General features: G+C 39.7%; 2 protein-coding genes across 6 annotated transcripts in view; one reads left to right on the top strand and one right to left on the bottom strand.

The window, feature by feature from the left end:
* Positions 1–7301, top strand: part of FBXL2 (F-box and leucine rich repeat protein 2) — a 52560-nt gene extending 45259 nt beyond the window's left edge. For all 3 annotated transcript variants that reach the window (XM_059850401.1, XM_059850411.1, XM_059850420.1), the window contains 4 exons: positions 148–192; positions 485–541; positions 4235–4447; positions 5402–7301. In XM_059850401.1, coding sequence (XP_059706384.1) covers positions 148–192; positions 485–541; positions 4235–4447; positions 5402–5509 — 423 coding nt within the window. In that variant the 3' untranslated portion in view covers positions 5510–7301. The remainder of the gene's footprint in view (positions 1–147; positions 193–484; positions 542–4234; positions 4448–5401) is intronic.
* Positions 7302–7539: 238 nt separating this feature from the next.
* The window catches only part of UBP1 (upstream binding protein 1), a 33975-nt gene continuing 23495 nt past the window's right edge, over positions 7540–18019 (bottom strand). For 2 of the 3 annotated variants that reach the window (XM_059850388.1, XM_059850366.1), the window contains 8 exons: positions 15411–15514; positions 14686–14740; positions 14419–14512; positions 13025–13115; positions 12245–12351; positions 10767–10909; positions 10145–10196; positions 7540–9412 (listed from right to left, as the gene is read on the bottom strand). In XM_059850388.1, the coding sequence (XP_059706371.1) occupies positions 9375–9412; positions 10145–10196; positions 10767–10909; positions 12245–12351; positions 13025–13115; positions 14419–14512; positions 14686–14740; positions 15411–15514 (684 nt within the window). In that variant the 3' untranslated portion in view covers positions 7540–9374. The remainder of the gene's footprint in view (positions 9413–10144; positions 10197–10766; positions 10910–12244; positions 12352–13024; positions 13116–14418; positions 14513–14685; positions 14741–15410; positions 15515–18019) is intronic. The other variant, XM_059850377.1, reaches the window with a different exon arrangement.

Genomic DNA, 18019 nt, shown 5'->3' on the forward strand with positions numbered 1-18019 from the left:
CTGGTACATCCTGTTCAAACCTTGCAGGACTAGGAGGAGACATTTCACTTCATAGAAGAAAGGCTGAAAGCCCTGTGCATCATTTTATGTCTATATGTTGTTTTATTTTATTTTTTTGTTTATCTGTTAATTTTTTGTTTATTGTAGAATTGCCATGAGCTGGAGAAGATGGACTTGGAAGAGTGTGTTTTGGTGAGATTTAATATGAAAAGGAATATTGAATGTCCAGTGTAAGAATGCAATACATTAACACCTTTGTCTAGATGTTCTTTGGTTTTTATAAATAGTCTTGTGTTTATGGTAGGAAATAAAAATAATTTTTGGGAAATTCTATACAGGGAAATACTTGGAGAGTAACAGGTGCTGAGTTGTTTTCCAGAAATAACAGAACCCTCATCTGATAGAGCAGGAGATAACTTATTGGAGGGTTGCCTCTCCTGCTGTCTGTTGCTTATTGCTGATGTTTGGTTTCTTTTATTCCCAGATAACTGACAGCACATTGATACAACTTTCCATACACTGTCCTAAGCTTCAAGCATTGGTAAGTCCTGGTCTGTGGCCTGTGATGCTCCCCCTGGAAGGACCCACAGGGACAATTCCTGCAGTACAAGCCCAGGCTGTTCACTCTGTGTCTAGAAATAATTCCTGATGTACAGTGACACTGTGCAAAATATGTGCAAGTTTCATAAGTATTCCAAAAGCAGCACATTACTCCTAAAATATTTATATGCATTGTATGATTAAAAAAATATTACCAAATCAGTGAGTAAAAACCAGAAAGCTTTTATTTTATGGTTAACATCCTTCATATTTGATTTAACTTAAAGCACTTAGATTCTTTATGGATATTCTCAAATGTTCAGTAATGGTTTTCTTAGGGAGTATGACACTTCACATCAAATATTGAATAAACAAAACCACCCAGAGAAGAAAAATGTAATCACTCTGTAAGCAGTTTTGCATGCAAGCACTTTTTTCCAAGCACTTTTTTCCATTTACATAATAAATTATGGAAAGTTTTTTTGGACTTGACTTTTGAACATAATTGGAGAGGATTCAGAGTGGGGTACCCTGCTTACTGGATTTCAAAGAACTGTTTTCTAGGGAGTGGTAGTTTAGATCTTTCAGATCATCAAACCCAATTTGAGGTAACATAAATTTGTTTGTTCTTCAGTCAAGGTACTTGAAAATTGCTGGCTTGTTCTTACAGCAGGAACCCCTGTATTTCAGGCCAGTTGTCCTTTTAGTGTAGATTTGTTATAACTACTTAAATCAACGAGAGAGAACAAGTATCTTTATAATCTGTTCTTAGATGGGATTAAAGGAAGGTGTTCTGCTTCCCTAATTAAATAGTGTTATGATTAGTGTTACTAAGGTAGCAACATGAGGAAAGATGGCTTTTAAAAGGAACTTGTTCACTATTTAATGTTGTTGGTTTTTTTATTTTTCCTTATCAACTGTCTAGTTTCATTTCTGAACCATCATTCTTGATGTTAAACCAAATGAGTTGTCAGGAACTGTAGAGCCATTTATGTGGCACACATGTTTATATTGTAATCCCAGTTGCAGCCAGTTCTTGCAAGACATTTGTTGTACCAGTTCTGTCGGTGCTTCAACAGAGATACCATAAAACCTCATAAATCCCAAGCACTTTTTTCTGAGCCTGCTCCTCTTTGTTGGCCTTTGTGTGTTTGCCTACAGGGAATGGTGGCATTGGTGAACATCACAGCTTTTCCAAGCGAATCAGAAAACTTGATTTCTTTGGTATATGTTTGCATCTTTATATATAAACTGTGGATAGGAAGGATACATACTCAGAGATTGTGTGTGAACAGCAGTGGCTGAGAATTACAGGAAAAGACAAGGCAGGCAGGTGCCAAATACAGTGCATGAGCTAATCTTGGTGCTTCCAATGTCCTGTAAACTCCTTTGCAGCTGTGCTTTAAAGTATTTGCAGTTAGAACAAACATTTTGGAGTTGCAGAGATTGACTTTGGATTTGCTTTTGTCTTGTTTGGAGACAGTAGATGATGGAAATGGGAAAATCTTCTTCAGTATTAGAGTGCTGTATTGCCTAATGCACTTAAGAAGTCATTTCTGGTTAAAGTATTTAATTGTACATTTAAATTAGTAGAGAAACTGTGAAATACTCATGATAGTCCTGAAGATGAGAAGACAATTGAATTCTTGACAGCATGTGAAGTTCTTATAGTATGTCATGCCATACTAGATTTATGCACAGCTTTTAGTATGTTTTAACAACAACAACAACAAAATAATTTAACCATCTCTCTTTGTTCTTAAGATTTCAAGCAATTGTATTTGTAAAATTCCACATTATTAATGCTTTTTAGCAAGCTTGGGAAGTCAGAAAAATCCTGTGGTTTACCATGAAGTGTGTATAATTTGGCATATTTGTTCTACAAAGTTCTACGAACTCAGCTGTACATCCTGTATTGTCTTTGCAGTACCAATACCATGTCCCAGGAAAGCTGATTTTATAAGCTGCTTACTTCCAGGGATGGAACACTCCTAATTAGCCAACAGCTTCACACAGCCTCCTGCCCTTCCTTGGAACAGCAGCTCTGCTATGAACATTGGTTAACCCTGCAGCTGCTGGTTATCCCCAGGCTCTGAGCCAAACCAAGCGCTCAGAGCACGTACACAGAGAAAGGAGATACAGGAGAGAGCTGATGTGTTTGAAGACTTGGGAGACTGCCTGAATGGGTGTCAGGAGTTAAAACACTGTTGGTAGGGGCAAACACTTCATTTCTGCTGTCTTTTGGAGACAGCTTGCCCTCATGGTGTTGCTTGAAGTCCCTCTTGGGTGCTCACACTTTGCGTGTAAAATTGAACCAGCTGGAGCTGAAGGGAAGCTGCTGAGGTGGCTCCTGTCAGATTCCAGGGAGATGCAGACCTGTCTCCCAGCCTTTCTTGGGTTCCCTGTTCATTCTGTAGAACAAAGGCGAAAAATGTTGAGGCCAAATTGTTTCAAAGACAGAACAGATGCCATGTGTCTGGTAGCAGGAGGGAAATGCTCTGACTGTAGCTGAGGTGAAGCAAGGTTGGGTGTCCCCAGGTTGCCCTGTCAGGCTGGAATGAAAAGATGTCTTGTACCCAGAGAGGGGAAAAGTTACATGTTAGAGTTGGGGGTTTGGCAGGAGGTCCTTTCGAGAACTGCTATTTGCTTGCTCTGAGTTAAAAAGTGCTTTTGGACTGCTGCAAGTGTTTCTTCATCAGTTGCTGTCTGAAAAAAACTACTTGGGGCAAGGAACTGCTACTTCAGAACCAGGCACTGTTAGACTTAGGTACAAGTACAGGCAGAGCCCAGGGCTGAGCATAAAGCAAGGCGCTAGCTCAGAGCCCAGGGCAAGAGGAGAAGAGTTCACAGATCCTGCACATTTCACTGGGGAAGACTTAAGAGCGTTCATTTCAGTGGTGACAAAGAGTGGTTTTTTTAAGCCGCCTTGGAGGAATGTCTGTTTCCTGTTGTTGTCATCATCCGTGCTTCTCCAAAAGTCATGAATTCCCTAAAGAAATGAGAGTGCTTTATGTGGTGTCACTGCCTGAGATGCAACATCATTTTCTGTGTTCTTCAAATTCAAGGGAGTAAAAAAATTTGCTGAAGAGGAGCAGATTTTTTTGGTTTATTATGCTGACTGTTGCAGAAAAGACTGCTCCTGCAGCTGTACAAGATGTTTATTGCTCCTTGTCTGTACAGCCTGAGGTGCCAAATGTTCATGGCTTGTTTTTCTTTGAAATCCTTATTTGGCAAATCAGTCTATTGTGATTGTTCGCCATCTGTGTGGACTTGCACAGGCTTGGTGTATGTATGAGACCATGGCAGCTGTGAAACAGTAACCCCTGAGTAGATACTCATCTATTCCCCTATGTTCTCGATCACCCTTTAAAGTTGTTTCTGGCACAGTGCTATTTGCACTGTGTGGGACAGTTGGAAAAGAATTCCCACATTCATAGAGAGCTAAGGGGCCTGAGGAGCTTTGCCAGTGATGTGTTTTGGGACTCAGCTTGTTTTGAAGCAAAGTTAAAATCAAGTACAGCCATTTTGTTAAGTAAAGCAGTTTATTTTTTTTACTCTTATGGGTTTCAGCTTTGTATTATTTGTAGCTATTTAACCACTGGAGTGAAGGAGGTTGAAGAGGACTTCTGATATCCAGAGGCTCGAGTAACTTAGGACCGAGGGATGTTGTTAATTGTTCACCTCTCTGTTTTAGAGCTTATCTCACTGTGAACTGATCACTGATGATGGGATTCTTCATCTGAGCAACAGCACGTGTGGGCACGAGAGGCTGCAGGTGCTGGAGCTCGATAACTGTCTCCTCATCACGGACGTGACTCTGGAACACCTGGAGAACTGCCACAACCTGGAGAGAATCGAGCTGTATGACTGTCAGCAAGTCACACGAGCTGGCATCAAACGGATCAGAGTAGGTGTTTCCTGGCTTGTTCCCGTGGAAAAGCCAGAGCTCTTGGTGCTGCTTGAGACTGTAGGAGTCCTGCAGGTGTCCCAGGCATGGAAGGCTGGATAAACCATCCTTCTGTTAGGTCCCCATGTGTGTAACTTCCCTCTATGAACAGCAATAATTGTCAGTTCTAACTCATGACATTTTGCTGTTGGAATGATGAGCTCTTATCTTCTGCCTTCTGTATTTTTTTCAAGTAGAGTCCTCTGTTTTTAGGATGGTGTAGTGGCATGCTAAATCCTAAATAAATGTTAATACACAGAGCCAATAGTAAATGGCTCTGTATGGATATTTCAGATATTTCAGGGCTGTAGGGCCCTCAGGTCCGGGAATCCAGCCCCAAACCTTTTCCCTGAGTATCTCACCCATTAGGTCAGGGACCACCTGCATTGTGGAGGCAGCCTTTTAGCCTTGAAGTTAAACTTGTCTGCAGCTTCATATCCCAAATTTGCATACAAACACTTTTGCAACTGGAAGGATCATCCCTGATAGTGACTCAAATTGAAGGCAGAAGCACAATTTTATTTCATCCTGCTTTCCAGGATGAGAACAGCAGCAGAAATATGGGAAACTAGGTTCAGAGAAGTTGTCCCTCAGTAGTCAGGGTCCACCCCTCTCACCGCTGCAGCAAAACCTGTGTCTCTCCTGATGCAGAGCTGTCTGGGCTCATCAGTGCTTTGTTGGGGAACCAGAGGGAGCCCTGTGCAGGTTGAGTGCCCAGACACTGGTGTGCCTTACTGGATGTGTCAAGAGGAATTACATGTGACAGCTTGGCTGGTATCCATTGTATAGATGCTTCCTTCATAGCTAACTAACCTTAATGAGATAGCACTTGCTGGCACAACAGTTGAGGTGTGCTGCTTCTCTTTTCAATTGTGTTCTTTCTCTCCCATTATAATGCAGCCTTTTCACCCACAGGCTCATCTACCTCACGTGAAAGTTCATGCTTACTTTGCTCCAGTAACTCCCCCCCCGTCTGTCGGAGGGAGTGGACAGCGCCTCTGCAGATGCTGTATTATCCTCTGACAGTGAGTGCAGCCACACAGAAAATGTTGTTGTTGAAGAAAGGGACGGCAAGTCAGTGGAAGGAGTTGGTTTCCTGACAAGTCCTAATGGTGGTGTTTGGTCATCCAGTTTTGTGACAAGAAAAGCATTTTTTTTTCCAGGTAAAAATCTTAACGTAATGTGCAGCTGTGGATTAAGTTGGTGATGCTTTGGTTTGTATTAGTAACTCCTTCCTTCTGTTGACATGAGAACTGCGGTACCACGTCAAACGTGTGGGCGTTGCAGCGTAGCAGCTACTTGGTGGAAGTTCACAAAACTTGGAAGTTAATTTGCATTTGTCAGCACTATTCAGTGTGAAGTTCTGCTGTAACGTGGGGCTTGAGCTGCCACACCAAGGAACTGAGCCTGCTGTTCTGTAATATACACCACAGATCAAGTATCAGGTTTTAAAGACAAATCAGCTTTAGCAGATGTTGACCAAAAAATGCAAAGTAATCATAAGCTCTTACAGTAAAACAGCAGCTTGTCCTTCTTCATGATTCAGCTTCATATTTAATTATGTAACAGGACATAATAAGTAATGTCAAAAGGTAAGGTAGTACCTCCAGATACCACAGAACTAGAAATACTTCCCAAGTTTTTGGACTTGGTTCAGTTGAACTCTGCTGGTACAAAGCTTGTCCGACGCAGGTTGTGCCTGATGCCATCGGCCTTGACTGGGGGTAAGAAATCCTCTGTGGCAGCACCCGTGCACTCTACTGTACCTGCTGCCACAGCCAGCCCTGGCGCTGCCACAGCCAGCCCTGGCGCTGCCGCCAACGCCCTCCCCGCGGCCGCCGGCTGGAAGGAAAGGATGCAGCGCTTCCAGGAGGAGAGGTGCAGCACACATGCTTTTCTACAGATGAATGGAAAACAGGTTCAGCTACAGAAGACAGTATGGAGCAAGGAATTCAGTTTGGCCCACCCATTTTAGGGACAAGCATATGGGCTCACCTGTAGGCAGGAGTTGAACCATACCAAACCTGTGGTTTTCAAATGTAGAAAGCCAAACTCTTCACATTTGGTTAAGAAGCTGTCAGCTTCTGAGTGATCATAATAATGATGATAAAAATCTGTGTATTAACTCTTAAGGCCATGCTTTCATCCTTAGTTTTTCAGTGCTAGACGATTAGATAAATTTTTATATTAAGCAATTTAATTATCTGAGAGAAACTACTTGACAATTCAGAAAGCTTTTTTCGTGTAAGTTTGACTCTGTGTGTGTGTGTTTTAAGAGTTCAGGACCTGTGTTTACTGAAAATTAAAAAGCAGTTGGAAAAGCTCATACTGGACAGTACTGCCATTTCCCCCCTGCAAATTTTAAATGACTTCTAAAAAAGGAGTGAGTGTGAGCATGAACTTCTGTGGCCAGCAATGGCTGGGCTGTGTGGACTCACAGAGGATGGGAACAGTAAATTAAGAGCTCAGCTTTGGGGTTAAATTACACCTTAGACAACAGTACATGGATTTCTTTACTAGTACAAAGTAAGGCAATCTGGGCTTCTTTTGCACAATAGTGGAGTGCTGTTACAATCATACTTAAGAGTTCCATTCAGACACTGCTGGTCTAATGAGAGTTTTAATTAGATTTTATTCTCAACTGTGCCAGGGCAGTCATTGGTACCAATATGTCAATGTGTTGCCTTTTGTTGGCTCATTTTTTTTTTCTAAGACCATAATGAACCTTGTAAGTCTATTGCATTGAAGATGTACAAAAAGAAATGGAACCTACTCTGATATAGGACACTTAAATAAACAATCAGCTGATGTCAAACTTGGAATTTGTTTGAATTATTTCAAATCTAAGCAAGATTTCTACTAGAAGCAGAAGATCCATGGGAATGCACTGTGTGCAGGATATACTGCAGGGCTGGTTTACTTCCCTTCCTTACCTTGACTACGATTCTTGCTAGGGCAGGTCTTGCAGTTAATCTAAATCTTAACAAAGGACTGTCTCTAATGTGGGTGTGGGTAAAAAAGAAGTAAACAAAAAGAAAAGCACATTTACAAAATTATTGAAAAACATTTATTATACTTAAATTGAAATGTGTACATCTTATTAAAAAACAAAAGCCATTTGCTGGTGCCATAATTTAATTCCAATTTCAAGTGAGCTGGACAAACTACTGTACAACTTTCAATATTCTTTAAAATTAGATATTTGGATACTTTCCAATCAAGGATTTTTCCACTTTTATAAAACATTTGGATTTGAATATGGTGTGAGCTAAAAAGACACAAGTGTCAGTTCAGGAAAATACTAGGACCAAACAATACCCAAAGATGAACAACTTATAGGCAGAAATGTTTAAGTACATAAAATTTTACTTTCAGTGCAGGAAAAAAAAAAAAAAACCAAAAATAGGAAAAAAACTAGGTTTGATGAATTTAAATTTTCAAAATGCTACAGCTTTCAGAAGCTTTTCTGCTAAGCACTTGAGCCAGTTATGGAAGGGAAATGAAAAAGTCAAAGTTGCTTTTTTACATGCTGTAGTATTGGTTTACACAGAACACCGCAGCATAAAAAGCAAACTATTCCCAAGCTTTTAGGCCAGAGATCAAGTTGGAACTTTCCAAAGGCACAGAATAACAGCTCTGAAACTGTCGCTTAATACCTCTGGAAATACTCCCCTTTTAAGTACCTGACCAATTGAAACTTAATGTTAGCCTAGGAAATGCTGTGCCATGACTTTACAAGACACATCCAAAATACCAAGAAAGCACATTGCCTGTTTCAGAGAAAATTAAGTATTTGGTCATATGGAAGAGGCACTGTAACAGGTGTACAGTATGGATGGATGGAGGGTGCAGGAAGGTCAACTGAAAAGGTAAGAAGACATTTGTCCAGAATAGGAGCTCCAGCAGGACATTCACCTGCTGGGAAGGAAACTTACAGGGTGTGTATTTAGTGTTTCTCAAGCAATTTATTTGATGCTGCTGAAAGCTATGACAGCCCTGTGGTGCCAGTGGGTCGTCTTCCCTCATCTGCATAATTCCACTGAAAACCCCACTTCTCACTGCCAGTATTTTTAAACCCACAATTTTACAAGCAAAGAGTTAAACTGCAGCAGTGCTCTGCAGAGAACCTAGGAAACTAAACATAAAGGATGCATAGGCAATTCTTTTCCATTAAATTCATTAAAGCAAAACACAATTACTTGGTACCCCATAGGATTTATATTAATCCCTCCAATAAGGTACTATTGATAATGCAGTTTGCTGCATGCATATATTGCATCTGTCTAGGGCTTCTTAAAAGCCCTGTTCTGGCATTTACACTTCTTACATACACTCTTATACACAATTTACACGGGAAGCTGTTTTGACAGCTTTACTCTCAAAGACCTGACAACCTGATCACTATCACCTTAACTACTCATCTCCACACAGATTAGCATGTGCTCTGCTAACATCAAAAAATAAAACCAGCCTAAGGTACAAGCACGTAATAGACAAACTGGCACAGAAAGGTAAATGCCCCAAAATAAGTTTACATTCATCTCCAACTGGATACAGTAATAGAAAAGCAGCACTGCTTCGCTTCTATAAAACTGCATCTACTGGCCATAGTTTGCCTTATTTCAGTGAAGGGCAAGCACCTTTGCTTACATTGTCTTCCATGCCTGTACAGAAGCTGTCATGGCATTATACCTCTCATGAGGACACCTAGCTATGGCAGTGATAAGAAAGTTCACCTATCAAACAGCTCATTAGAAAGGTCATTTTGTGTTTTCAATATGAAACATCTTATACAGTGAAGTTAGATCCTAAGGTTTTGGATGATCTTCATAGTCTTTAGGCAGGACTTCATTCTGCGTTGGAGTATCAGTCTAGCAAGTGTGTGATGTCACTTCAGAATTATATGGAAGCCTTCTCCATTTTCAGCTGAAAAAACCAAAGGAAATGTCTGTTCGTCTTTCCTTAACAGAATCACAGAAATACAAGCCAATGCACCAAAACACCCTAGTATGGACTTGGTTTTGAAAATAAACTCATCTGCAACAAAAACTTAAAGGTTTCCTACTTGTGCTAAACAAAAATGTTATGATTAATGATTTGTAACTGGATCTTCAAAGAGGGACAGTTCCTGTAGGTAAAGTTTGCCCAGAGTCAAACTTGTCCACTGATTACAGCCATTTGCTGGCACCCTGTACCAGAAATGAACTGGAGTTCTATGGAAGAGTGGGATTCAACAGCAGCCTATTGAATGAAGATGACTATTGACTAGCAGAGAAATAACAGAATGTTATGCTCAGTTCTGCTGACTCTCAGGACTCAGTTAAGATTCAGTTTCTGAACTTCAGAGGTATTACTGCCAGGATTTTTGATTTTTTTTTTTTAACCTATTTTGAAACTTCACCATTTTCAAAAATTATTAGCAGCATCCCTGTCCAGTGATGGCTGACTGAATTTTACATAAGGTTTGTTACTGAATTCTGCACTGGTTCTGAACTGAAAGCTCAGAGAAGAGCCTGAGATGCTACACAGAGGCTGAAATCTGGCTAATAGAGGAAGAACTCTGAATGTCTTCTTTCACTGTGTATGGAAAACTTTTATAATTTTTAAAGAAGGCTCCTTGCTGGAATAAATGATTAAGTTTTAGAAAAGACAACATACCTTTTATTGTGGTGAATAAGAAACAACTCTCATCTTGAAAGTTTTGAACCATCTAAAAAAAAGAAAAAAGTTTCAAAACCTTCTGAGTATGACCAAAATAAAAACAATCCTCAACAACCCTGATATTAAACACAACCTTTTGTGAGCAATCATGTATTTTGGGTTTTATTCAGCAAGTGACAGGCATATACACCAAATTAGGATCCATTACTAGTAAAATACTGCTTTTTACTCTTGTGACAACCAGCTGGGAGCCTATTACCACTAGCTGTGTTGTTGGAACGCTGTGGAGCAGACACTTGAACAAGCAGAGTTCAACAGTGTTTAAATGCTCTCTGCCTTTGGGTGTGCTCAAAATAAATATGTACTAAATAACTGCTGCAGCTTCTCAGACTATATAAACCAGCTGCCTCTGTCTTCTCATAGTTTCAGTTTAGCCAGGCAGAGGAAAAGTCACATTTAAAGAATTTGTCTGTTCCTGTAAAGGAAAAAATACTCTAAATGTCAGCAAACACTAGGGTTGTATTATCAAACAGAAAAACCAGTAATAAATGAGCAAGCATAAGAAAACCCTCCACTCCCAGTCATAAATAAAATGCCAAAAAAATTAAATTTCAATTACCTGATCACTAACAAGAATGTGGATGCCTGTGGGACCCTGTCTGTAAACTTGGTTGATCTGATGCAAAGGAATATTAAATGCCAAAGCAAGCTTGCGTGTGACTTCTGAGGCTGCCATCTCCTCTAAGTAGATTGCATGATAAACTGCAAGAAAAAGATCATCTACATAAGCATGGTAGTAATGGGTAACAATAGCTAGATGAAAAACACCTGAATTTGTTTATTTGTTTATTTTATACTTTCAAAAATACTTTTAAGCCCTAAAACTTTAAGATTACTCTCTTCCTGTTCTCATTAAGAGCATGAACTGCCCTAACTTTTCTTTCAAGGGAAAAGTCATAAACACAACTACAATGGGGGAGGCTTCTATTTGTTCTGAGACTGAAAGCAACTTCCACATTTTTTCCTGTATCCTGCACAAAAAGGCACAATCATGTCAAACAGATTTAAAAATGGATCTTTAGAGAGTCACCTAAAGATGGTTTTGAAAGCAATTTTGGGCAGCCTCAAAAGAATCAGGTAATACCTACATTCCACTTATGTGCCTATGTTGCTGCTTTAAATACAGATGTAGATTTTGGGTTTGGTAAATAGATTCAGACAGTTGCAAAAGGCTTAACTTTCTACAGATGATCTCAGAGCTGAATGGAACAGAGCAAAGAGAACAGTAAGACAAAGCAGCTGTTCAGTTTGAAGCTGTATTTACAGTTCAATATCTTTATTTAACAATGCAACAAACCCTTGGCAGCTCCAAGTTTGCACGTTCTTCTGGCTAAAGATATCCTGAGTGAAAACATGTATTTGACAAGTAGCAGTATTTTATTTACAAATCCTCCTCCACCTCAATTCTTGCATGGAAAATCCACAAACACTATTGCAGTAGCCTGTGCAGATTTTAGCTGGGGAGATACGTCTCTCAAAACCAAGAGCAAGTAAAGAATAATTTTAATAGCTTCATTCTCTTCACTCTAAGAGTGACATGGATTTACAAATAAACAGTTACATTTCCATCTGTGTTGAATCAACAGTTGTTCAGGGAAATAATACTAAAATCAAGAGCGCATTCACTACTTGGCTGTTTTTCCTCGTCCGGGCTCTACAGTTTTAGTGCAGTTGCACAGATAGCGACAGCAAAATCTAACAGAAAATGGGAAAGAATTGTTTTATTTGCATGAAGCTTTTACATGCACCTACATTTATATGGCTGATGCCTCGTCTGTAACAACACGCAGAACTGATTCCAGAGCTCCTTCATTCACGACCATGTGACTACAGTCAGTTTTATCAACAGACTGAAAACACTCAATGGTTTAACCTTGAGAGGTTTCAGGTTCTGTTTGCTCTGTGCTGTTAAAGCAACAATTCTGCTGTGATACAACTTCCCATGGTTGCTTTGTGCACCAGGAGCAGCAGTTCAGCCCCTTCCCCACCCGTGCAGCTGTCCTGCCCAAGCCCCAGCCGTGTCCCCGCCTGCCGTACCGTATATTGCACCGTTGCTGTCTGCGCTGCCCGCGTCCTGCCGTTCCAGTTGTATGCTCCGTAGGGGCTCCTGGCACACGTAGATTGTTAAACGGGGCCTCACGGACCTGCAGGCCAAGGAAACCACAAGGAAATCACACTAAAGGTACCCTGCAAATACAGGGGCTGATATGCCACATCTGTAGGTTTGTTATGGTAACAGTACACTTGATATGGCTTTTATCACTGAGCCCAAAAAAATGAAATTAATCTCTAAGTAAGTGGTCTCAGATGCTGCTGGATTTAAACAAAACTTCAATCAAAACTTCAATCCGTTCAGATTCAGCATCCTATGGATGCTGCTTGTTGGGCTCTTGTAATAAGACTACTGAGTAACAGCAGCAATTCTTCCAGGGGGGTCTATAGTACCAAACACCCATTTCAGACAGAACCAGACATCCCCTGGGATGCTGCCTGTGTTAGAACTCAATACCTGCAACCTCAAAACACCTCAGGGGGTGTTGTTAGCTCCCCAAATGACCAGTTTTAAGCCTTGACAATAAATTCACCCATGTCCAAGAAAATGGCAGGTCCCAAATGCATTGGTGCAGCCTTACAGCCCACCTGCACCTCACCTGGGCATGCCCTGGAGGTGTGCACAGGGAGAAGAGTGTTAAACACTGCTGCCAACTCCTGAGGCTGATCACACAGGCACCAAGGCCCATCCTGACACTAACTTGCCAAATCTCCCAGTTCTAGAATCCCCCATCTAAACCCACTCAGCCTCAGTCAGCACATCACCTGGATTTCAGTGCATTATACAGCCGAATTCCATCGGCTGGACCACAGATTTGTACCAGATCTTCTCTTGTCAGCTTTAATAAATCAGCACCTGGACAAACACATAAGAATTTAATGAAGATTACTGTAGCACATAAATTCTTTCAAAAATAAATGGTATGTTCATTTAAACCAAGAGTACCAAACTTCACCATGACAAAAACAGAATTTGGGACACAGGAATAAGTAATCTTCAGACCAGGCTATAGGGAGTGCCAAATAAATCAACCTGTTTTCCAAAGGTGGTGAGTTACAGTTTATGCTATTTACAGCTTTGGAACAGTACGAGTCTGCAAGGCACACAATTTCTGTGCAGAGAGATGACTGTTCTAGAGAAACAGTGATTTTTGCTGGCACCCCAGGGTAGTGTATTTTAAACACATTCAAAATACAGAGCAAAAATATTCCATGGTTTGTCACGCAGTGAATTACCACAGACATTCAACTACCCATCCATCACTTCCTCTGTGCACTTAAGTTACAACAATGCACTTGAGTATAGAAGGTGTTGCTGAAGCAAAAAATGGGAGGACAGATTTTTTGAGAAGCAGCATGAGTGTCAGAGAAGAAAACACTCTGAAATATATACACTGTAATAGATAAGTGGGAAAACAGGAAAAAAATAGTCTTCATGCATGAAAATACTCCACAGACTATCCAGGAATGCACAAATAAAAGTCAGCAAAAATAACTGATCAAAGCCCTTAAATACTATAGTAAAAAAAACCCCAGACCTGAGGTAGCATAATAAAATTCACATATACTACACCTCTTAGGAAAAAAAAAAAAAAAAAAAAAAAAGCCAGCTAGCTCGTACTTGAGTTTTATAACGATAATAATGAAAAAGAAGAAAAGTTTTCCAAGAGTCTCTGTCAGAAATTTGGTACTATAGTTTATGGAGAAAGCTCAGCAACACTAATACAAGAAGCACAGGTCAAAAACTGACCAGGAGCAGAAGAATAAACCTTCCCAGAGGAAAAACCTAGTACAAAGGAATTCTGACAGAAGCATGAGATAAGCCAAGAGGCAGAGAGCTGGCATCATTCACAACACTGTCCCCATCAAGTGTCACCAAAGAAAAAGGAATTTACTTATGGTGAGTACTGTGTCATACCACCCTTTGCACAATTCCAAGGAGTATTGAAGAAGCAAACAGCAAAACACAGCCCCACACAGTCCATCTAGTGCCATATGTCTTGTGTTCAGACATACGGTGGGAACTGCACTGCTCTTTAACCAGCAAATCAGTAAATAAATATGCATAAATATGGATACCATAATGTTCTTAGAGAACTCTTTTCCCACACAGAACCTGCTCAGTAACACAACGAAAGAAAAAAGTAAACTATAGATACCTGAGAAATTTGAAAAAAGCCTTGTATAGGCAGAGAACCTATTCTTGAGCAACCACTGCTGAGTTTCCTGGATTGTGGCTGAAGGATGAAGCTGCTGTAAGAAACGAGATTGGATACAGTAATTTGAATACTAAAAAACCCAAACAAAACCCAAGCAATTAAAAAAGATCTCCCTCAGTTCAACACTTATAACATCAAGTGCAAATCAAATATCTGACACAGCTATATAAATACACTTATGATCAATACCAGAAAGCAAACACTCACATCTCCTGACCCTTGAGAGGTTCCATCTCCTTGATGATTGGGGGAGGAAGAATTGCTACAGATTAAAAAATAAAACCAAGTATTACTAGAATTCTATAAACCAAAATATTTAACCATTGTTGAAAATTAACTTGAAATTTCCAATCAATAAATATCACAGTTGAAATTAGAAGACTGCAACTTGTTAAGCTTAAGAGAAAGACCATTCCACAGTATATGGATCAGACCACACCACTGCCAATAATTTTTGGATGAACTGCAGGTTTGGTTACAGCAGTTTAATTAACATCTCAAAACAAAATGCCTTCACCAATGCAATTTTTGTTGAAAAGTTTTTAATGATATCTGTTGGGCCTTTTTCTTGCAAATTATACTAACTGTGTATGATGGAAATGAAGACTGTTCTTACTGAAAAAAGGTAAAAATAGTTTCCATAGAAAAGGACTAAATTACAATAGTGAAAAGGTAAAGTGTTTGCTATATGGCAAAGGACAAGAAATTGTTTTAAAAAATGTACAGTAAGAAAGAAAGATGGTGAGGCAGAAGTAATTACCTTATAACTGAACCATGTGATACCAATGTCATACTCTAAAATGAATATATAGGTCAAAACAATCTCCCAATTCCCCAGTGGAAGCAGAACACAGTTGAATTTAGTCAGAAAATGTTCTGAAAAAGCCTGATTAAAATATTGCCTTAAATGGGGATACAGAATAGAAACCTACCTGTCTGGGACACTGTAGGTGTTATGCTGAGCAGAAGTGAAAGTTGGAGCAGGAGTAGGACTGTTGTTTACAAATGTTGTAGGAGTATCTGGCCATGGTGAGCACTGAAGATAAAGAATAAAAACTTAAGTTTCTCTTGACATAACCCTCTTTACTCTGATGTACACTTCTCTCATTTAAAGCCAGGGGTTTATCTACAGACTATTCTGATTTTCACTTTCAAATAAAGACTCCCTCTATCCCCCCCATTACATGCAGATATTCCAGGTAAAAAGCAGCTGTTTTATCCTGTTCTTTTAGAAGACTTCTATTTATACTGTCTTCTCTTCACAAAAATGTACAAATTATTCAGTTTAAACCAAAACCAACCAACATGAACAGCCACTTGCTGGAAAAAAAATATTTTATCCTGAATAGGATGAAATGGCTGTTTAAACTGCCTCACGACAAAAAGAGTTCCGTAACATTAAGGAAAGCTATGAAGCTAGATTGCACCTTGTGGATAAAATTAATGTCTCTGCCCTCAAAGCAATCAAATACAAACAGAATTTTCAGTGGACATTTTGTGAATTCAAAATTTTTAATAATTTACTGCAGGACTAAAATTATGCTTACTTATGTGGACTAATTTTTCTGAACTGCTTGGTAAACTGGAATTTTTTAAACAGGCTTAAGTCATCACAAGTATATGATAAGCCAGTTGTCCAATTGTGTCAGTCTTTTTTTGGGTATTTTTAAAAATCATAGTGATAAAGTTTTTGAAACAAGGCTACCTTTTAGTGCTTCCAACAGTACTAAAAATCTAGTATTTTAAAAAAACCAAAAACCAAACAAGTTTTGATATGTTCAAAGACATGATAAAAACAAGCAAGCAGCCTAAGATCAGGTAAGCTAAGACCATGCTTCTTAAGACAAAGATTTCTGATATACTTATCATGTACCAGCTAAATACCTTGTAAGAATTTTCCAGATGTATATCACAGCCTTGTAGAACAGAGTGGAGGGGAACAACTATGGCTTAATACCAATAGAAACTTGTTTCAACAATTTTGTGTTGAAAATTCCTTCCTTTATCTGAGGGAAACAGTAAATAAGGGCAACACCAGCTGCCATGTTCTGTTAGAGTTAGCAACATTGCTGTGCTGGACCCCAGTCTTCACTTGTCAGCATAAGATGTCAAGTTCCCCAGGATGGCACATGGAATTAAAATAAATTTGTCTAGCATGCAAATAGCTTAAAAATTAGGAGCTTGCTTTATCTCTCTGAGATTTAGCATTTTTGTTTGCCACAGAGTCCACAGTCTGATTACATGGTCAAAGCCACCCTCTGGGCTGCAAACAGTGCCTCCACACAGACCATGCTCCTCTATAACCTGCTAGGGTGAACATTCCTCCTCCAAATCTGTGTATTCATTCCCACCTGGTGTCTCTCTTCTCAAGATGATTTAAAATTAACCTCAAAGATGTTACATCAGGTTGTTACAAGTACCCTTCATTCCCTAAATATGTGATCCAAAGCTATATTTTAAAATAAAAGCTTGACATAGTAACATTAACTTTGTTCTTCTGAAATATTTTGAAAGTGCAATTAAACTTATTTAACTTTGTGACATTCTCCTCCTAAAGTTTAATCCAAGATGTTTATGTGGACACACAGATGCAAGTTCCACATCCTTGGCAACCATTCCCATACAAGATTCTAGCCGCCATATATTTAAATTCAGGGGCACAGAAGAATGCACTGGTGCCAGAGAACACCGTTGGAGCCACTCCCAAGGTAGGTAATGCAGCCGGTGTTTCTGTCCTTCAAACCCAGCTGAAGTTCTTCACAACGAAGCTCTGGGTTTAAATCCAGGAAGAAGCACATTTGAAGCATTCAGAAAAATAAAATCCCAATCCAAAGCAAGTAGCCTTTCTATTCCAGCAAAACCACCACTAACTATCCACTGAGACTCAATAGGCTGGTTAAAAAGAAAAAAAAATAAATAGTAGAGTGTAATACTACTGCAACATAGCTATTGCCTCTGTTCTCCTTGTTTGGGTCTTACAGGCTAGGGAGAGAAAAATGAGCATTTGAGCACTGAGATACTTAATTCTGAAAGGTTCAAGGAACAAGAAAGTCTTCCAGCAACCAACCCGAGCTGATTATGCTTTTGGAATGACTCTAATGCCCCAATGTCCTGCACTTCACAAAGTGGATTAAGCAAATGCCTGGCAGACCAAATCCATTAACACTACAAAGACTAAGCAAGGAGGTGTCTTCTCTTCTAACATCCAGCATGACGATTCTGGATTGAGGGAGGTGAGGGCTATAAGGGGAATGGATCACAGAAAGTAGCACTGCTTCCCTGAAAAAGCCCCTGCCATTGTCACTGTCAGGGACAGAACAAGACTTCACCCTTGTGGACTGATCCATCAGGATATTTCTTACATTCCTAAGCCAAAACTGAGTTAACCAAAGGACATTCAGGAAGTTAATGATACTAATACAGAAGTCCCTGAGCAGTAGACACAAACCTAGGAGAAAATGCCACCCTGTCACAAGGAAGCATTCAACTCTGTAAAGTGCTATCACAGAACAGAAAGAAGATTGGCATTGTGTAATAAGCA

The sequence above is a fragment of the Haemorhous mexicanus genome, chromosome 1 (assembly GCF_027477595.1).
Source record: "Haemorhous mexicanus isolate bHaeMex1 chromosome 1, bHaeMex1.pri, whole genome shotgun sequence".
In the NCBI taxonomy this organism is placed as follows: Eukaryota; Metazoa; Chordata; class Aves; order Passeriformes; family Fringillidae; genus Haemorhous; species Haemorhous mexicanus.